The sequence below is a fragment of the Pipistrellus hanaki genome (genome assembly GCF_964339955.1).
Source record: "Pipistrellus hanaki genome assembly, chromosome: 18".
Classification (NCBI taxonomy): Eukaryota; Metazoa; Chordata; class Mammalia; order Chiroptera; family Vespertilionidae; genus Pipistrellus; species Pipistrellus hanaki.
In genome coordinates, this window is record NC_140520.1 from 37113301 (window position 1) to 37134716 (window position 21416).

General features: G+C 50.4%; 1 protein-coding gene across 9 annotated transcripts in view; it reads left to right on the forward strand.

Annotated features, from left to right (window-relative positions):
• The first annotated feature begins 1065 nt into the window (after positions 1-1065).
• Positions 1066-21416, forward strand: part of ADCY10 (adenylate cyclase 10) — a 59345-nt gene continuing 38994 nt past the window's right edge. For 5 of the 9 annotated variants that reach the window (XR_014793428.1, XM_084867007.1, XM_084867008.1 and 2 more), the window contains exons 1-10: positions 1856-1957; positions 4349-4387; positions 4515-4655; positions 5115-5320; positions 12144-12240; positions 13876-13964; positions 17067-17180; positions 18548-18666; positions 19646-19722; positions 21174-21363. Coding sequence is in view for 8 of the 9 variants with exons in the window: in XM_084867007.1 (XP_084723133.1) it covers positions 1864-1957; positions 4349-4387; positions 4515-4655; positions 5115-5320; positions 12144-12240; positions 13876-13964; positions 17067-17180; positions 18548-18666; positions 19646-19722; positions 21174-21363 (1166 nt within the window). In the remaining variant the exon portion in view is untranslated. Of the gene's footprint in view, positions 1252-1852; positions 1958-4348; positions 4388-4514; positions 4656-5114; positions 5321-5597; positions 5686-12143; positions 12241-13875; positions 13965-17066; positions 17181-18547; positions 18667-19645; positions 19723-21173; positions 21364-21416 lie in introns of those variants that run through there. The other 4 variants (XM_084867014.1, XM_084867009.1, XM_084867010.1 and 1 more) reach the window with 4 other exon arrangements.

The window sequence follows — 21416 nt, forward strand, 5'->3', positions numbered from 1 at the left end:
CCTGTTGATAAATAATAGTTCTTCCTTTTTAAAAAATTCTCTTGTTTTCTGTATCACCTATTCTGGGAACTTGGATTGCTCTGAAAAAGTGGGGGGTGCAATCTCCGTTTAAGGTGGTAGAGTGTGAGCATTTGATTTGCCCCAGCAGCTAACGAAAGGCCTTAGGAAGACCTAGCTTTCTCAGAACGAACAAACAAATTAAAATATCCACATTTCCTTCCACTCACAGTTTAAAGCCATACACACACACACACACACACACACACACACACACACACACAGGCTTTAAATGTTTCCCTCTAAGGCTGTACCTTAATACACTTAATTTCTTTTTTATATATAGTTCTCCACTTCCCTAGTCACCTTTATATAGCCACACACATAAACTCACGTCTGCACTATCTCTTTTTATTTCCTAAAAAGGAGAGAGAAAAGGTAAAAGGGAGAGGGAGCCCCGCTGGCGTGGCTCAGTGGTTGAGCGTCTCCTAACCAGGAGGTCACAGCTCCTTGTCAGGGCGCATGCCCAGGGCTGCAGCCTCTCGCCCCAGTGTAGGGCATGCAGGAGGCAGCCAATCAGTGATTCTCATCATTGGTAATTCTCTCTCTCTTCCAATCCTTTCCTCTTTGAAATCAATAAAAATAAAAAATAAAATAATTAAGTAAATTTTTTTTTAATAAAAGGGAGAGGAGAGGAAAGAGGAAACATGAGGACAGAGGAAAAGGGGCCTGGATTGAGTGAACAGTGCCCGGCCACTGTGTCCCAGAAAGGCGCCCCCTTCATGGCACCGGACAGAGCCCTTCAGCTCCCCTCCTGCACCCCAGCCTGTGTGCAGCGGTGCTCACCCCGGTAACCGCTGTCCAAGGGCCCGGCCTAGTTCTCCTATAGAACGCTGGCCCTTTTGAAGGTGACTCGACAACTCAGGCCCCGTACCCCCAGCTGCTTCCATAAGCAGTCCACAGGTTACACCAAAGCAAAGGGAAGATAGAAATAGGAAAGTGAGTGAATGGCTCTACGTCGATTGCCTCCACTCTCAGCTTCTCTTTCCAGAAGGTGAGTGCGGGGGCTGCTTGCTGTGACCCTAAGCTGCGCGTCGGTGTGGAGCATGAGCACGTCGGGAGAGGAGCCGCAGGACCGGGCCATCGTCAGGATCGCCGCCCACCTGCCGGACCTCATCGTGTACGGAGAGTTCTGCCCCGAGCGGCCCTCTGTGGATTACTTTGATGGAGTCTTGATGTTTGTTGATATTTCAGGCAAGCACGACAGGGATGTTCAATGTGGGCAAGTGATAGGTTGGCCTCAGAGTGTCCATTGGTGGCAGAGCTCGGTGGCAGGCTGCCTTTCCCAGCTTTTTATGAAAACATCTTCACCTGCTAAAAGCATGGCAGGTCACCGCAGCCTTCAAGGTGCCCAAGTCCCTGACCTGGAACTTCAGGCTCCCGTGTCCCTGCCCCGATTTCAGTGACTCAACCACAGGCTCCACACACATCTCAGGCAAATGGTCTCTCCAGATGGCCTTTCCATCGTCACCGTAAGCTGGCCACCGCTTCCGAAGTGTTGGGATTTTGTGTGCTTTCCTTACCTTGGGATGGAAGCTCTAGACCCCGTTGAAGGAACTGCGGCCATTCCTGTGCAGTGGAGGGATTTGGAGGGAGGAGGTCCCCGGTGCTTTCCCCTGACCCCTCAGCTGATCACCGGGGGCGGAGGCTGCACAGCTGACACCTGGCCAGCCACAAAGGCCTGGAAGAAGCCTGGCCAGTAGCTAACGCAGGGCCCGCGGCTCCCCAGTGACCCCCTCTCCTGCTCTGGCTGCTTCCTCCAAGCAGCCAGGGAACCGCCTGCCCTGTGCTGCAGGTTTCACAGCCATGACCGAGAAGTTCAGCACAGCCATGTACATGGACCGAGGGGCTGAGCAGCTGGTGGAGATCCTCAACTACTACATAAGCTCGATAGTGGAGAGTGAGTGTCCCCCGGGCCTGGCCAAGGCCATTGCAGTTGGTGGTTTTCCCTAATTGTTGGTTATGAGCTGATGTGGTCCCCTTGCTTAGCGTTCAGTTTCCCCCAGGAAATGTGCACGAAGCCAGTCTTTTTGAAATACAATACAGTGCAAGGGAAGGAATGCAAACCAGCCTCACCAACAAGGAGTATTCGAGGGAAAGGATGTTTTGCATTGGTTCAAGGACTGGCCAAGCTGAAACCGGTTTGGCTCAGTGGTAGAGCGTTGGTCTGCTGACTGAAGGGTCCCAGGTTCAATTCCGGTCAAGGGCATGTACATTGGTTGCGGGCACATCCCCGGTGGGGGGTGTGCAAGAGGCATCTGGTCGATGTTTCTCTCTCATCAACATTTCTAACTCTCTCTCCCTCTCCCTTCCTCTCTGTAAAAAATCAATAAAATATATTTTTTTTAAAAAGTGGACTGGCCGAGAGACTCCTTTGAAAGGAACTGTAGTGGTGATACTCAATAACACCAAAAAGCCAGCACTAGTATAACCCGAAAGTAGTCATTAGGAGAATGTCGTGTGAAGAGGTGGGTGGTTTATAAGTAACTCATCAGTGATTTGTCTTCCAATGATGGCTTCTGAAACGTGTAGAAATGGCTGAAAACCTGGTCTCCTTTTCAACCTCTGCCCACCGCCTTGGCATTATTAACATGAACTATTCATGAAGAAAAGGAGTGCCCTGGCCAGTGTTTCTGAATGTTGGCCCGCTTATGGAAGGGTCACGGGTTCTATTCTCAATCAAGGGCGTGTACCCAGGTTTTACATTCGATCTCCAGCCCCAGTTGGGGCACCTGCAGGGGGTGACCAATCAACGTGTCTCTATCACCTCTCTCTCTCTCTCTCTCTCTCTCTCTCTCTCTCTCTCTCTCTCTCTCTCCACCCCTCCCTTCTACTCTCTCTAAAACTCTTTGGAAAAAATATTTGTGAATGAGGATTAACAGGAGAAAAGAGAAAAAAGAAAAGGATTTACTCTGTTAAGGTGAACTCTGGGTCTCATCTTCTATGAGGCTCTAAGTCCCCTAGGAATGCCTTATATCAGCCTCTAGGCAAAATGTGATGCTTCTGGAAAGCAAAAACTATACTTTTTTTTTTTTTTTTTTTTTTTTGCATCCCACTCAGCACAACAGTATTCAACAAGTTTGTGATGAAACGTATATAGGAGGAAAAATTTTTCCTTTATATCAAAAAACCTAAACGAACAAAATGCAAGTTGGTAATAAACAAAGCCTGAGTTGGCCATGGTGGTGGTTGCCCATTTTCCTGATTCTCAGTTCTTATGGGTCCTGCCACGCACCACTCACAGGGCCACTCGGCCTCAGCTCAGAGCGCTGACATTGAGCCCAGAGCCTCCATTACCACAGGAACCCCATTGGAGATCCCACCTCCTCCTCTCCCGGTTTCCCGTTCACAGAACCAGAGCATGTTCACAGTCCAGTTCACTGTCCTCACTCTGTGGGTGAGGAAACACACCAGGCAGGTTTCAGTAACTTGTCTGAGATGACATCTTTTTTTTAATCCTCACCTAAGAATATTTTTCTTTTTCTTTTTTTTTTTAAATGACTTTATCGATTAAGGTATCACATATTTGTCCTTATTCCCCCCCCCCCCCATTCCCATCCCAAACCCCTCCCCACCCATGCCCCCACGCCCTGTTGTCCGTGACCACTGGTTAAGCTCATATACATGCACACAAGTCCTTTGGTTGATCTCTCTCCCTTATCCCCCCCTCCCCTACCTTCCCTCTGAGGTCGGACAGTCTGATCCATGCCTCCTTGTCTCTGGGTCTGTTCTTGTCCATCAGTCTATGTTGTTCATCATTTCCCCTAGATGACTGAGATCATGTGATACTAGAAATACACTTGTAAGAACCGAAAATGAGACAAGCAATAATGGTTATGCTGAGAGGCAAATGAATCAGTCTGTAGTGAGTTTCTTTCTGGGCCAACAGTTCTTTTGAGTCCCAATTTCTATGACAAACAGTTCTAAGGATATTTTCCCACTAATTTTTAGAGAGAGGGAAAGACAGAGAGAAATATCGATGTGAGAGAAACACATTGATTGTTTGCCTCCTGCACGAGCCCTGAACAGGACCTGGGGCTGGGGAGGAGTCTGAAACTTAGATACAGGCCCTTGACTGGAATCAAACCCCGGACCCTTTGGTCCACAGACTGACGCTCAGTCCACTGAGCCAAACTGGCTACGGCTGAGATGACATCTTTAGCACAAGTCTGCTCTCTGAATTGCTGTTCTCTTGACCTAATTTCTGCTCCATGAAGAATGAATTCTTTTTATTAGCTTTAAACAATTCTAGTTTGACTTAACTTTTTTTTCTTCTCTTTTTTCCCCTCAGAGGTGTTGATTTTTGGAGGAGACATCTTAAAATTTGCAGGTATGGGAGGCATCTCAGAGGCAGCGGCGCCAGGAGCCTGGGTAGAGGCATGCTTGTGTCCAGATTTCATACAGAGCAGACTGGTCTCCAGGGCAGGTCATGAGCCCCTGTGGTCTGTCTCCTCAAGGTGACGCCCTGCTTGCCCTGTGGAAGGTGGAGCGAAAGCAACTGAAAAACATGATCACGGTGGTAGTTAAGTGTAGCCTGGAGATCCACGAGCTGTTTGGGACCCAGGAGTTAGAAGGCATGGACATCCGCGTCAAGATAGGTAGGCTTTTTGCCCTGGCTGGTTTGGCTCAGTGGATAGAGTGTCAGCCTGTGGACTGAAGGATCCCAGGTTCGATTCTGGTCAAGGGCATGTACCTTGATTGCTACTCTATCCCAGTAGCAGCCAATCAGTGATCCTCTTACATCATTGATGTTTCTATCTCTTTCTCCTTCTCCCTTCCACTCTGAAACCAATAAAGATATAGTAACAAACAAACAAACAAACAAACAAAAGATACATAAAGTTTTTGAGGAAGGAGAGACAGCTGGGTCCTCTAAGGAGATAAATGTCACAGGACGATGAGATCTGGTAGCTGGCTTTCTGGCTTTGGGAGAGGAGGTGTTTTGGAATGCCTGGGCCCAGAAGAGGCGGTCACACCACGATTCTGATTTTCCCAAGAACCCGTGCTGCTGGGAATATCCCAGAACTTCCGCACACTTACCGTTTGCCTCCTCCCAGGACTGGCTGCGGGCCACATCACCATGCTTGTCTTTGGAGACGAGAAGCGCAACTTCTTCCTGGTGATGGGCCAGACGGTGGATGACGTGCGCCAAGCACAGAACATGGCGCAGATGAACGATGTCATTCTGTCACCGAACTGCTGGCAGCTCTGCGACCGGAGCATGATTGAGATCGAGAGGATCCCAGACCAGAGAGCAGTGAAGGTTCGTGGGGTGCTGTCGCTCGCAGAAAGCTGTGGTCTGGGCCAGGGGCCACCTGTCAGAAAAACCACTGGGAAGACGGGCCCCATAAGGCTCCTGGACGGGAGACTCAGGAGGGGTCAGTGTGGGTCCACCTCAAGGCTCTGGTCTGAGACACCTCGGCTGAGTTCAAGGGGAGATGGCCAGGCCCTGCGGTAACGAAGGGGTAGCATCTGGCGCAGAGGCCTCTGGGGCTGGTGCCCTGGCTGGAGGAAGAGAAACCGTCTCCTGGCCAGTCCCCGGGAGCAGGCGTTGTCGTTTTGGGGACTGCCAATGGCCCTCACCTGCCCTACTCAACGCCCGCCTCGCCCAGGGCAGGGTCCACGGAGGTGAGCAGGGCAGCAGTTGGGGTGTGTGTATGGGGAGGGGGATGACTGTTGGGTGGCTGCCTGGTGGAAACACTGTGACATGACACTGAAGGCTGATGTAAGCACGGCTGTCCTGGGCATATGGTCATTTAGGGAAGCTGTGCCTTCCGAGTGTGTGAAGGGGAGGAGAGCTGTGCTGACTGGGCCAGGAAAGAGCTGTGTGGCAGAAAGGAAAATGCAGGGTCTGAGTAGAGGCTGGCAAAGGTGAGAGCCCCCACTGGGCCAGTGTGGCCCTCACACCCACCACTTGCTCTTCCACACGTCCTTGTACCCATTTAGCCACTCTTTATATCTTTCACGATAGTTTTAATTTTTCATTAGTTTTAGCCTCATGGAAAATTTTAAAAATAATAGTTTCCTTATATTCAGCTTCCCCAAATGGTAACTTCTACACTAATAAAAGAGAAAGATGCAAATTGACCATACCTCTGTGATGCCCACCAGCCAATCAGGAGAGGGTATGCAAATTAACCCAACAAAGATGGTGGGTTAATTTGCATATGCAGGCTTCTAGTCTGTAGGCCTGCATGTAGGCCCTGAGCGGCCGGGGTCCCAGAATGCCCCCGGCTACTCTGGGCCTGTGGGTGCAGGCACCAAGCAGCTGGGGATGGGGCGGGAACATCTGTTTGTGCAAGCACTGGTGTCAAGCAACCTGAGTCCATGCCCCCAGCCTGGCAGACAAAATGTGGAGTCCCCGGCCTTGGGAGTATGCCTGCAGCTTCCACTGCATGGCCTGGGTCCACACCCCAAGCCTGGCAAGACACAACACAGGGCTACTGGCCTTGGGGTGTATCCCTGGCGGCCCTAGCCCAGTGGACACAATGCAGGGCATCCTCTAGGCATGAGCTGCAGAAGAAACGCTTTTTGAAATGGATCCAAGATGGCTGCTCGGGTATACACCTAGCCGCAGCAGCTCACAACAATTTCAAGGGAATACAACTAAAATGTAGAGTGGACATTGCCCAGAGCTACAGGTAGTCGACTGACTGAAAACTCTACAATAGGAAGGAGGGAGAAAACCAGAAGGAAAATCAGAGGAGCTGAAAAAAAGCCTAAGGTACGGAGACATGCTGCACGCTCGCACGCACGCGCGCGCGGAGAGGTCGCAGCCGGAGAGGAGGAGAGGGCTGGGTGCTGCCTGGCGTTCCCTAGCAGGAAGGAAATAGAACCCCCAGCCTGGGCTGAACTCCCGAACCGGCAGCGCTGAGCCCCAAGTTATGTGCCAGACCCGGGGGACCCAGGCTCCGGCAGGGGGAGACAATCCCGGGGGACGGCGAAATGCGGGGCCCCCGGAGTCGCGCGCACATGGCGCGCAGAGGACTGAATGTTGACTCTGATGCTGGATTACCCTAGCCGGAAGAAACAAAGCCTCCGGCGGCAGCTCTGAGCCTCAGTCCAGACCGCCATGAACTCCAGGTCTGGTCCAGTCCCTGGGGACCCAGGCTCGGGCAGGGGGAGACGGAGCTGTGAGGTGGAGTCCTGGGAGCGCGGCGAAAGGCCGAGCCCCCGGAGTCGCGCACACTGTGCGCAGAGGACAGCCTGTTGACTCTGATCCTGGACTCCCCTAGTGGGAGGAAGAAAGAAAGCTCCAGACTGGAGGAACGCCACGAGGAGCAGGAGCCCCTGCCGGACACCGGCCAGCCGGGCGCCAGCAAGGAGCCGGGCGACGGGGCCCCCAGTGGGGGGGGTGCCCCTGAGCCTTCGACTGCTGAGCGCTGGCAACGGAGCCAAGGACGGGGGCTACTTCCTGGGCGGCGCCGACCCCGGCAACAGACTGGAGCAGCGCGGGAGCCCGCGGAGAACAAAGGGGTGCCACAGGCCAACCTGCTGAGCTCCCAGGACAAGGAGGAAGAAACCAAAGAAGTTCTCAATGTGAAGAAATCAAGTGAGAGCAAATGATAGTAAAATTACTTAAGAAAGAATACAAAGAAGATCTTAAAAAATCAAAGACTACGTCAGAACTCAACGCACCAGCCAACATTGCAACATAAATGCGTTTTATTTTTTTTTAAAAAAAAAAGAAAGAAAAAAAAAGAGAAAAAAGGGACAGAATGTTGGAACAGCGGCGACCAGGCCTAGAGTGGCCAGGCACAAGGCAGTGGCAGCTGGGCCTGGAGCAGCAGTGGCCAGGCCCCAGAGCAGCAGCAGCCAGAACAAGAGCATCAACGGCCAGCACTGGAGCAGCCAGACCTGGGGCAGTGGCAGCCAGGCCTGAGGCAGAGGCGGCCAAGCCCAGGGTGGCCAGTCCAGGAACACCCAGACACGGAGTGGCTGGGCCTGGAGAAGCCCGGCCCAGAGCAGCCGGGTTGGGAGCAGCTAGGCCCAGAACAGCAGTAGCCAAGCACGGAGCATCCAGGCTGGGAGCGGCCAGGCTCGGAGCAGCTGGGTCGGGTGCGGCCAGGCCCGGAGCAGCAGCGGCCAGGCTGGGAGCGGCCAGGCCCGGAGCAGCTGGGTCTGGTGTGGCCAGGCCTGGAGCAGCGGCTGCCAGGCTGGGAGCGGCCAGGCCCGGAGCAGCAGCTGCCAGGCTGGGAGCAGCCAGGTCCGGAGCAGCTGGGTCTGGTGTGGCCAGGCCCGGAGCAGCGGCTGCCAGGCTGGGAGCGGCCAGGCCCAGAGCAACAGCTGCCAGGCTGGGAGCGGCCAGGCCCGGAGCAGCCGGGTCTGGTGCGGCCAGGCCCGGAGCAGCGACTGCCAGGCTGGGAGCGGCCAGGCCCGGAGCAGCCGGGTCTGGTGCGGCCAGGCCAGGAGCAGCGGCTGCCAGGCTGGGAGCAGCCAGGCCCGGAGCAGCAGCTGCCAGGCTGGGAGCGGCCAGGCCCGGAGCAGCCGGGTCTGGTGCGGCCAGGCCCGGAGCAGCGGCTGCCAGGCTGGGAGCGGCCAGGCCCGGAGCAGCCGGGTCTGGTGCGGCCAGGCCCGGAGCAGCGGCTGCCAGGCTGGGAGCGGCCAGGCCCGGAGCAGCCGGGTCTGGTGCGGCCAGGCCCGGAGCAGCGGCTGCCAGGCTGGGAGCGGCCAGGCCCGGAGCAGCCGGGTCTGGTGCGGCCAGGCCCGGAGCAGCGGCTGCCAGGCTGGGAGCGGCCAGGCCCGGAGCAGCCGGGTCTGGTGCGGCCAGGCCCGGAGCAGCGGCTGCCAGGCTGGGAGCGGCCAGGCCTGGAGCAGCAGCTGCCAGGCTGGGAGCAACCAGGCCCGGAGCAGCCGGGTCTGGTGCGGCCAGGCCCGGAGCAGCAGCTGCCAGGCTGGGAGCGGCCAGGCCCGGAGCAGCCGGGTCTGGTGCGGCCAGGCCCGGAGCAGCGGCTGCCAGGCTGGGAGCGGCCAGGCCCGGAGCAGCCGGGTCTGGTGCGGCCAGGCCCGGAGCAGCGGCTGCCAGGCTGGGAGCGGCCAGATCCGGAGCAGCAGCTGCCAGGCTGGGAGCGGCCAGGCCCGGAGCAGCCGGGTCTGGTGCGGCCAGGCCAGGAGCAATGGCTGCCAGGCTGGGAGCAGCCAGGCCCGGAGCAGCGGCTGTCAGGCTGGGAGCGGCCAGGCCCGGAGCGGCCGGGACCGGAGCAACCGGTCCCAGAGCAGCCGGGTCGGGTGCGGCCAGGCCTGTAGCAGCAACAGCCAAGTCCAGAGCAACTAGGTCGGGAGCGGCAGTGACCAGACCTGGAGCAGCTGGTTGTGGAACGAACCAGAGCAACAGAGGCCAGGCCCGGAGCAGCCAGGCCCGAAACAGCTCGCTCCTCGCCTGTACCTGCCCACAGCTGCCTCTCAGACATGGCTGGAAACTTTTGCGGGAACTTGAGGGTCTGCTGAATCAAGTGATGAAGGCTTAGATCTGGATGTGTTGAGTTAGTATAGCGCTGGGGTGCTGATCTGTGAGTGCCTTGGGTGGGGCCTGGATGAGGCTGGTTGACCTATTTGGAAATGTCTTTTGTGTGAAGTGTATCATTGGGCATGTGGAGGTATTATTGATATGAGAAAATGCTAAGTAACAGATTTACTATCTGAAAAGGGATTTACTATCGGGGAAAGGGAGGGAGGAAGAGACTGAACATAAACTGTGCACCTATGGATGAGGACAATGGGGGATGGGGAGGGGGCAGAGGGTGGGGTGGGAACCTGGTGGAGGGGGGAAGAAAAGAGGAACCTTTGTAATAATATGAACAATAAAGATTGATTTAAAAAAAAAAAAAAAAAAAAAGAAAGAAAAGTAAAAAAAAAAAAAAAAAAAAAAAAAAAAAAAAAAAAAAAAAAAAATAGAATTTAGTCTTTAGGATTTAGGAACCAGATAAGGACGGCCAGTTCTTTGTCCTAAGGGGCCAATCAGGGTTAGCCGAAGCAGTGACATCACCACCGACCTGAGTAAAACCCCTAGACTGGGCGAAATTCGCTCTCTTCCTCTTCCGCCATGCTGCCGGCATGGCGTGAGTGGGACAGCCCATGCTATCATGGAGATGGCTCTTTTGTTTATTGCATCGGACTCGGCTCCCTGGTGGTCCTTGGGGATCATGAATTCGTCTGGGATCCCCAGCCAGGACCATGAGGGACCCCGATCCGGAGAGCCTGACTGGCCGCGGTAGGTGTGTGTTTGTCTGTGTTTTTGTGTGAGCGCTCTGGAGGGACTGCCCCTCCATCGGGGCTCTCACCTGGGTGTATGCCGGCTGCTGCGTCAGCCAAGGTTTGAGCCCGGATTCAAATCTGTAATAAATTCTAGCATGCTTAATCAAAAAAAAAAAAAAAAAAAAAAAAAAAAAAAAAAAAAAAAAAAAAAAAAAAAAAAAAAAAAAGAAACGCTTTTTCTTTTCTTTTTAAAAAAATGTATTTTATTGCCAAAACCGGTTTGGCTCAGTGGATAGAGTGTCAGCCTGTGGACTGAAGGGTCCCGGGTTCTATTCCAGTCAAGGGCATGTACCTTGGCTGCTGGCATATCCCCAGTAGGGGGTGTGCAAGAGGCAGCTGGTCTTTGTTTCTCTCTCATCGACGTTTCTAGCTCTCTATCCCTCTTCCTTCCTCTCTGTAAAAATCAATAAAATATATTTTAATATATATATCAATATATAATTGATTTTTTTTTACAGAGAAGAGGGGAGAGGACTAGCAGTCAGAAACATCGATGAGAGAGAAACATTGATCAGCTGCCTCCTGCACTCTCCCCACTGGGCATGTGCCCCCAACCAAGGTATATGCTCTTAACAGGAATCAAACTGGGACCCTTCAGTCTGCAGGCCAATGCTCTATCCACTGAGACAAACCAGTTTGAGCATAAACACCTTTTCAGACCACTGATTGGCTAAGCTCCCTATATGCCGCCACTAGCAGTGTTCTTGATAACTTGGGTAATAAGAATCCAAGAAGGTGATCTAGGGTTTTTCCACCTCACTCCTGGAGGAAAAAACAAAGGTCTGCTGCTGAAGGGCTAGGAAATGTCATATCCTGCCCTAACCTGTGTAGCTCAATGAATAGAGCCTCAGCCTGCTGACCGCAGGGGTCCGGGTTTGATTCTGATCAAGGGCATGTAACTAGGTTACAGGCTCCTCCCTGGCTGGGGCCCAGGTCAGGGCTCATGCAGAAGGCAACCAATTAAAGTGTCCCTCTCACACTGAAGTTTCTCTCTGTCTCTCCCTCTTTCTTTCACACTCTCTAAAAATCAGTGAAAACATATCTTCAGGTGAGGAGAAGGAAGGAAGGAAGGAAGGAAGGAAGGAAGGAAGGAAGGAAGGAAGGAAGGAAGGAAGGAAGGAAGGAAGAAATGTCATATTCTATGAAAGAGACATCTTGAAAATACCTTTTAAAAAGTTGTCATTTTTTCACGGTGAAGGGACTGGAGTCCGTGTTGATAAAAACACCTTGGCAGCTGCAGTGGCTGGCTCATCGCTTCCTGGTCTTTTCTGACCTCGACACCTAAGAGGACTGTGGGTCCGCTATTTTGTTGAATGTCCCTCCTTTTGGTTTTGCCTGATGTTTTTTTTATTATCGGACTAAGGCTGTCCATTTTGGGGCAAGAGCAACACAGGAATGGCTGTACCATTCTCTGCGTTTCCTGCCATGGGGTCATGATACCGACATGAATCTCATGACTGGTGGTGTTCCTAATGCATCATGGGGCACCAGCCCCTTTACAGGTATAGGAAAGGAGTGGTGTATGGTTTAGCAAGGTTTTACATGAATTAAAATGTTATGAAAGGCAAAGAAAAAAAAAAAGAAATAGAAAGTTCTAAGAGTGGGAAATTATGTGGGTTGGCCCCCTGGAATAGCCTTCGGTGTGCATATTTAGGATTGTAATCTTAAGCGATTGGAGACATTTTATGTAATCACATGCCAATTAAAGGACGCCATTGTTTGTGCCTCTGTTCACCATGTCCTAGAAGCCCCCTGCTTGTGCTGCTGAGAGATGACTTTCAAAAGGCCAGCCAACACTCAGAATAACCAAAACTTCTGTTTCTTTAATTTAGGTTAATTTCTTAAAACTACCCCCTACTTTTAACTTTGAAGAATTTTTCACCAAGTGTATGGCTTTCATGGAATATTATCCTTCCGGAGACCACAAAAGTAAGTACCTTCCATGGACAAGCACCTCTGTCTCCACCGGTGGTCAGCAGGTGTTTCCAATGCCCAGGGCCCCATCCCATGTGCCGTTGTCCTCAGTAAGCACCCAGCCCTGAGCGGCACACAAAGGGGCCTGTCCCCACAATGGCTCCTTTCACCCATCTTCCAAACATTGCGTCTCCCCCACAAGAAAGAAAAAACAAAAACATACATGAATCCCATTTCCCTAGTTGTCATCACCAAACTTCTCAAGAGACTAACCTTGCGCCCACACCTCTCTTCTCTCCAGCCTCTCACTCATTTATTCGCCCAATAAATAAATACTGTTGGCAAGTGCCTCAGGGGCATATGCTTATTCTTTGACTTTGAGCCTTTGACATCTAGCTCCTTATCCTATTCTCCTCCCATCTACTGAGAATGTTTACATCAAGGCCACTCATGACCATCAATTTGCCAATCTGTGTGGCCTCTCCTCAGGTCTCATCCTAGGCTGGCCTTAGGTTACTCTCTTTTTCTGGGCACTATCTTTACCTCTTTCCTATGATCAAGCATATTCTTCTCCAGTTTTGCTCTTACCACTCCAAGCCCCCAGTTTCAGTGCCCTTTGCAAAGGCTCCTTCCAGCCCTTAAATATTAGTGATTCCTTGACCCTCTAGTCTTCCCTGCTTATCTCTCGGAGAACGTTCTTCCATGCTTGACTCCCTGCAACTCCCAGGAGAGCTGGGACTAGGCGGAGGAATGCAGGAACCCGGGGCACAAAATGTGAGGGTCTTGTGAGTTGCCCCCTAACTGCCAGAATCCAGCCCCGATTTGTGTCCTGAATTGTAGATGCATACAACAGCTGCCTAGGGGCCATCCCCACTTCCAACATTAACATGTTAAAAAAATGAATAAAGAAGATAATTTAACAACTTACTTTACTTAACATAAAGTGGACAGTTTATTTAACATAACCTGGACAGTTCCTTGCAAAGAAGTGCAGAATGGGCCGGAAGTGAAGAAGCTTTAATAGCGTAGAGAATGAACAGGAAGAAACAAATGAGAAAAGATTCGATTGGCTGGCGCCACATAGTAGACCTTGTTTGGGGTGAGAAGGCCCCCCAAGTTGGTTTGGCATTTTTAGATTGGCTGCTGGATAGACTTCCTACGGAGACAGAATGTCATCTAAGCTCTGGTTGCTCACGTGGAACCAGGGGAGTAGGCGACTTGTTTAGACTCACACACTGAGTTCCTGTCAGACCTGGGATGAGAATCCAGTCTCCTGAATTTTAGCCCTGCTGTTCTTTCAACCCCATCACCTCCTCCATTCTGTCATCATTCCCTCTATCATCATCATCCCCTCACCTGCCCACTCCCATCACCTGTGGCAATAGTGTTAGCTCAAGGCTAGATGTAAAAATCTCCCCAAGTTCCAAAGGGTGAACATAATTAAAACAAGGCTTTGAGCGACATGCAATTGCATTTCGATAAACTCACAACCTCTTAGAACGTTCTCCCCGGAGTTCCCTTGGCCCTTTTTAACCTCTGTCCCTGACTGGCTGGGATGACCGCTGCCCCAGGGGCCGGGGCTGGGCGGTCCCCTCTCCTGCACCACAGAGCCAGCCTCTTTCTAAGCCTGCTCCTCTTCCGATCTCTCAGACATCCTGAGGCTTGCGTGCATGCTGGAGTCCGACCCCGAACTGGAAATTTCCCTGCAAAAGTATGTGATGGAAAGCATATCTAAACAGGTATGTTCATCATTTAATTTATTGTTGGGGGCGGGGGGTATCGGGGACCTTGGATAGCTGGAAAGATCAAGAAATCTCATAGCTAGTAATCTGTGTCCTTAAAACAGTGGGCGGCAAACTGTGGCTCGCAAGCCACATGCGGCTCAAGACCACTGCCCTAGGGAAAAATACTTTAAAAACATTTTAATAATGTACTAATGTCTTTAACCTGAAGTCAAAACTTCTGGGTGAGGGTAACGCCTTGTGCAGTGATCAGCAAACTCATTCGTCAACAGAGAGGCAAACCACAGCTCTTGAGCCGCATGTGGCTCGCAAGCCGCACGCAATCTGGTGACCACTGTCTTAAAATAAGAGGTGGACTGACCTTCTCCTTGTGTAGAGGGCTGCAAATTTGTTATTCCCATGAGGATACTTTTCAGAACTAGGGCATCATTCATCATTATACTGTGACAGCAGGTGTAAACTAGGGCGCAGCCGCTTCTACAGCCGGGCAAACCGGAACTGCCCCCAGTTAGAAACTATGGCCGCCCTTCCCAAATGGCACAGCAGAGCGATAGCACGTGGGTGAGCAGGGACACCATTTCTCCACGTCACTTGCATTAGATTCCAGGCCTTGAAAGCTAACAATACGGGTAATTATAACTCTCAGAACTACCTTCAACCCCCTTTTATAAAACGTTTCTCCTTTTATTCACTTGGATCTAGGCTCTCAAATGTATGAATCCATAGGAATTCTAGCCACGGCAGGCTCTCCGCTGTGGCATGATCTCCCCGCCCATCCTTGTGGATATCTGCAGCTCCCTTTTACATGCGAGGAAGGGAAGACCCAGAGGGCCCCAGGGTCATTCCTGAGGCTGCAGAGGAAGAGCTTGTGGCTTCAATTAAACCCTCTTCTATCTGAACCTACTGTGTGTGTGGATGCACGCGCACAGGCTGTTCCATTATTTGATGTCTCTGACTCTATTTTATTCATCAGTTTATTTTGTTCATTAGATTCCTTGTTTGTATTTTGATTTTTAGATTCAATTATCGATAGATATGTATTTATTGCCATTATATTGTTCATATTATTTTATCTTTTCTCCTCCTCCTCCTCCTCCTCCTCCTCTTCTTCTTCCTCCTTTCCTCCTCCTCCTCCTCCTCCTCCTCCTTCTTCCTCTACTTCTTCTTCAAGAATACACTTCAACATTTCATGTAATACTGATTTGGTGGTGATGAACTACTTTAGCTTTTTCTTGTCTGTGAAGCTCTTTATCTGACCTTCAATTCCAAATTACAACTTTGCTGGCTAGAGTAATCTTGGTTGTAGGTCCTTGCTAATCATTATTTTGAATATTTCTTGCTACTCCCTTCTGGCCTGAAAAGCTTCAGTTGAGAAATCAGCTGACAGTCTTATGGATGCTCCCTCATAGGTAACTACCTGCTTTTCTCTTGCTGCCTTTATGATTCTCTCTTTTCTTTAATCTTTGGCATTTTAATTATGATGTGTCTTGGTGTGGGCCTCTTTGGGTTCCTCTTGTTTAGGACTCTCTGAACTTCCTGGACTTGTAAGTCTATTTCTCTCACCAGATAGGGGAAGTTTTCTGTCATTATTTCTTCAAATAGGTTTTCAATCTCTTGCTCTCTCTCTTCTCTTTCTAACACCTCCATTATGCAAATGTTGGTAACTTGAAATTGTCCCAGAGACTCTTTATATTATCTTCATATGTTTTTATTATTTTTGCTCTTCTGGTTGGTTGTTTTTTGCTTCCTCATATTCCAATCACTGATTTGATTTTTTGAATACTCTATTCTACTTTTGATTCCCTGTAAATTATTTTTCATTTCTGTTAATGTATCCTTCGTTCCTGACTGTTTCTTTCTCATTTCTTTGATATTCTCACTAATTTCCTTGAAATTCTCACTAAAATCCTTGAAATTCTCACAAAATCCCTTGAAGCTCTCATTAAGATCCTTGAGCATCCTTATAACCATTGTTTTGAACTCTGTATCTAGTAGTTTGCTTGCTTCCATTTCACTGAGTTCTTTTTTGGAGTTCTTCTGGTTTTCATTTATAACATGTTTCTTTGTCTCTGTATTTGGCTGCTTCCCTATGTTTGTTTCTTGTATTATGTAGAACCACTATGTCTCCTGGAATTGGTAAAGTGGCCTTGGATAGTATGTGTCCTGTAGGGCCCAATGGCTCAGCCTCCCTAGTCACCTGAGCTGGGTACTCTAGATATGTGGACTGTGTGCACTGTCTTGTTGTAGGTGAGCTCTGAGTGCTGTTGGTGTCACTAGGAGGAATTGACCCTCAGGCCAATTGGCTATGAGGAGCAGCCATTACTACAATGGAAGAACTGCTGTGCAGGAGACACCCCTATGGAGCAGGTCTTGCTTCATTGGGACTTTGATACTTACTGAGCCTGCCACTTTAATGTGTATCTCGTGGATGTGTAGAGTTGTAATTGTCTGAAGCTGTCTACCAAGTACACTGGCTCTGTGGCCGCCCTGTAGGTGCAAAGTTAGGCACTGTCTGTGCCCTGCATAGGGGCCGCCTGTCAGGAGCTAAAGTGTGATCTGTAGATGGCTGCTACTTGTATTGGGCTTGGAAGTGCTCAGGAGAGGCCAAGCTGTGAAGCAAAGCAGGCTGCTGCTAGTGCCGGGCCTGAGGACTCTTATTAAGTGGTATGGGGCCATAGTATGCTATTCTTATCCTTAAACTATAAGAGAGCCAAAATGAATGGTAGTTCTCTCTTATGGCAATGGCATGAGAGAGCACAGTAGGGGCAAGGAAGTGGTTCCTTTAAAAAAAAATTAGCAAATGTGTGAGTTCTCATTGTAAGATTTTGCTAGTGAATTCATTTCCATCTGCTTGAATTTGGGCTGGCTCTGCCATGCTGTGCCTCACACATTCTGATCATTTCACAGCTTCTCCAGAGAATTTCAACAGGCTAGTTCCCAGTGAGAACTGTTTGTGTTGATGTTGGGAGGAAGGGTCCACAGCCAAGGGCAGGTGCAAAGTGAAGTGTCTCTACTTGGCAGATTGATGACAAGCAGCTTCGGGGTTATTTGTCTGAGCTCCGCCCGGTGACCATTATGTTTGTGAACCTGGTGTTTAAGGGCCAAGACAAAGCCGAAATCATAGGCCCGTCCATCCAGAATGCCTCTGTGCACATCAATTCTGTCCTGAGGAACTTCCGAGGTCAAATCAACAAAGTCTTCATGTTTGACAAGGTAAGTGTGATTTAATGGGTGGGAAGCTGTCAACAATTTAATGTTACCATCTGTGCTCAGGCACATTGGTGAGAGGAAAGCAATAGACACTTTTAACCTGGAAGCATTAGTCTTCATTTATATTGACGATAGCAGCTTCTGTGGTGAATGTGGCACTACTGCAATCCAGGTGTTGTTCTCAACAGTTTGCCTCTATGAACTCATTTCACCCTCATGACCTCTCTGAGAGGTAGGTGCTCTTATCATTATTTCCATTTTACAGATGAGGAAGTTGAGGCAGAGATGAGAAAGCTGAGATAAGAAAAGTTTAGGTTTGGCTCATGGTCATCCAGCTAGTAAGTGGTGGGCTGGGATTCCAGTCCAGGTCATCTCCACATTCATCCATCTGGATCATGAGACAGGAGCATGGGACCCAAGAGCAGCCTTTAGTGTTTGCAGAAGTGGCTCACACAATCCCGGGACTTCTCTGGGCCTTGGTTTGCTCATGGACAGTGAGAAGGACATTATTAGAACGGGAGAGTATTTGCCTCAAGGGATTGTTGCAAGTTTTGGAAAACATGTGTGGCACTTGTAGCACCATGTGCTTCAGTGAGCTTCGGGTCTCCTGGCCACAGCCAGACCACTGCTCACCTTGCAGAGCCACTAGGCGACATTTCCAGGCAAGGCCAACCCACAGGGTCCCCAAACAGAGCTCTCTAGTCCCTCCACAGACCTGGAATCAGAGCCCAGTGCCCATCAGGACTGATCAGTGTACGTATATACCATTAAGCTCACACTGTCTATATGCATATACTATAAAGTGTCTATGCTATATGAAAGTGTAAAATATATAGGGTACTATATGTGCTCTATTATGTGTAAGTATGCCATAAAGTAGTCCATAAAGTGTGTGTGTTGATTACATATAACATTACAATGAAATGTTAGTACAGTAATCATTTTAGTAGCCAAAGCAATCTCACAGGTCAGTGTGATATCCATTTTCATGCTGACCGAAGGTTCATGGCGTGTCATCAACTTGTCTGGGTTTCTGCACAGACTTTCTGACTCTCGCTGGTGCCTTCCGGCTCCTCTGTGCTGTTTCTTAGACTTGCAGCCTATGACCCACCCACCAGGAGGCTAGACAGGAGTGTGACCTAAAGAGCTCAGCAAGGCCCATTGTTCTGGAGCCAAAGCAACCCTTCCTGGGCTCGAGTCACCGTAGAGGCTGCACCAGAAGTTACACGAAGTTTGCTAAGAATGAGACAAGGGCAAGAGGAATTACGAAGAGATCAGAAAGGGGATGTTGGTGCCCCCGCCCCCTGGGCCTCGGCTGGTCCGAGTGAACAGGTCCTGCCCACTGCTGTGTTTGCTGACTCTCCCTCCAGGGCTGCTCCTTCCTCTGTGTCTTTGGTTTCCCTGGTGAAAAGGCACCCGATGAGGTAACTCATGCCTTAGAAAGTGCTGTGGATATATTTGACTTCTGCACTCAGGTCCCCAAAATCCAGTGAGTGTTGACCTCGGCCCCATCCTCTGGTCCCTGACCCCTGACCCTTCTGTGGGATATGGGGGTGGGGGGCAGGAGAAGGAAGGGTCAGGGAAGCAGGTGAGGGCTGTTTTTAACTGGATGCCCACCCACCTGCGTTCCTTCCCCTAATGCACCAGCAGAGTGGGCAAGCCCCGCCCTGCCGCGGTGGGACGGGGATGGGAAAGGCGCTGTGGAGAGAGGACACCCCTGGAAAGCCAACCTGGGCCAGGTTTGCAAGAGAACCTGGAGGGGTGTCTCTCTGTGCTCTGGCTTGCTTCTTGGTAGAAGTCAAACTCCCAACACCAAGCTGGAGGCCCGAGTTGGTTTTTAGTCACTGGGAGAGCAAGTGAGTCCTTGGGGTGGAAATGTGTGGAAGGACCTGGCCTCTGTGCAGCTGTGAGGTGAGGTTTACCACCCCAGCCTGGTCGCTCCCGCACGGCGCCCTCAGGCTCCCCCAGCCCGAGCGTCCAGTGCCCATCGGAGCCCTCTCTGGTCAACCCCAACACGCCACCCTCTGCCCTAAATGTTCCCACCCCCTGGGCCCCTCGTCATCTATAGACACAGGTGGGTGTATTGGCAAAATCAGGTTGGATGCTGCCCACTGTATCTGAGTTACAATGACTCGTCCTTTCCAGCAATAACAAGGGAGGGTTATGTTGTTTACAACTAGTCCATTCAGGGAGAGAACTTATTTTCCAGAAAAGTAGCTCAGACGAATACTTAACAGAAAAGTGAACCGGGTAACCACTACTGAGAACCTGGCTCTGGGTCCCAAACTCTTCCTCCCTCCAGACCACGTACAATTGCCCTGAACTAAGTCCAAAGGGGAAAGAGTAATTAATTGACAATCCTTTCCCACTTTCCCCACCCCATTCCTCACCACATCCCCCCTTCCAGCGTCCCCTCTGCGCACTGACTTTATCTCTTTCCCCACAACCTTCTCCTCGTCGGGCGCCAGTACCGTTTCCATTGGCGTGGCCAGCGGGACTGTCTTCTGTGGCATCGTGGGACACTCTGTGCGGCACGAGTACACAGGTGGGCTGAGCAGCTTAGCTCCGCTTTCCTCCCGCAAACACTGTGCCTAGACCCGGCTTTGCAGGAGGAAGGACAGAAAGAATGGAGACCTGGGCCCTGTCCCAGCAAGTTTGCTGTCTCCCAGATGGGGCCATGCCATGTGTGCATTGTGGGGCTGTGCATAGGCATCGGTAGTTGAGAGAGAGCAGGGGGAGGCAGTGAGCCCGTGGAGGGAGAGGTCTTTCTAAATAATTTTCCGTTGACATTCAACAGTTACTCTTCCTACGGCCTGGAAGAGATGAGGACTGCTTCTTAAAAATTATGACTATTGGCATTCCTGATGCATAATACTCATCTCAAAAGAGAGTTATCTCAAGTTGTCACTGCTCTTGCTATTATTTCCCTACTTCAATCCTAGTAGGGTTTCCAGTTGTTCAGAAATAATACCTCTAAAACACTGAAATAGTTATATCTGAAACGATGCAATTTCTGAGATTTTTCTTCAAAATATTACAGGATGGAGAGTAGATGGGAGCAGGGTTGACTGTGGGTTACTGGCCTTTGGGACTGGGTGATGGGTGCATGAAGATTCATGAGGCTGTGTCTTATTGTATGGTCAAATTTCTCCATAATAAACAGTTTTTTGAAAAGGAATAACTTGATCAGAAGTATTTAAGTTTTTGTTACAGTGCAACCTTGAGTACCTAATTAGTTGTACTATTAATCGAGGTCTTACTAGCAGCCAGGCTCTATCCAAAGCGATGTGTATGTGTTAACTCGTTAATCTTCATAAACTACCCTCTGAGATAGGCACTGCTATCCCCATCTTACAGATGAGGAGAATGAGGCATGACGAGTTAAAGTCATTTGGTAACAAACTAGTTGGAGGTAGAGCTGCAGTTCAGAGTCTGTGCACTACAGTACTTTACCCCTTAAAGCAACGTTTAAATCAACCTTAAACATATGCCTCTTATAACCTCATTACACAGTCTTAAGGGATCACCAAATGAAGGTAATTCATTTTGAAAATGAAATGAAATGAAGAAGTTCATGCCCAGAAACATGCAGACCTAAAGGTGCCTCTTTGGAGGTCAGTGTCCCAGGTCCAAGCTTGTGCTTGTCCATCTTGTAGCCAAAGACCAGCTGTGCCTCACCCGAGAGCCTGCAGGCCCAGGGCGAGCCCACATACAGAGCCCTCTCCACACTCCAGGCCTCTCTGCCTCTGAGCAGATTGCCCCCGTGGCCTCCCAGCTGAGGCAGAAACTTTGCTGGCGACTGACTGAGTTCACTGCCTGCATGTTTTTAATGGCCACTGGCTGACTGCCTATGGGCAGTTGAAGGTGAGTTTGATGTCATTCGCGAGAGGCAAAGGCAATAAATGGTTAAGGGGCCATTTGGGGACAGGATTCCTCAGGTTACATTCAGTTCCATGACGGTTTTCTCCCCCTTTGCCTTTCTCTTTTCCGTTGCAGTCATTGGCCAAAAAGTCAACATAGCTGCCAGGATGATGATGTACTACCCAGGCATCGTGACTTGTGACTCCGTCACCTACAATAGCAGCAACCTGCCAGCCTACTTTTTCAAAGAGCTTCCGAAGAAAGTCATGAAAGGTGTTGCGGATTCTGGACCAATCTATCAGTGTCTGGGCCTTAACCAGAAAGTGTGAGTGTGGGGCGCTAACGTGGCAGTATTTTGCAGTAAAGAAGGGGGAGAAT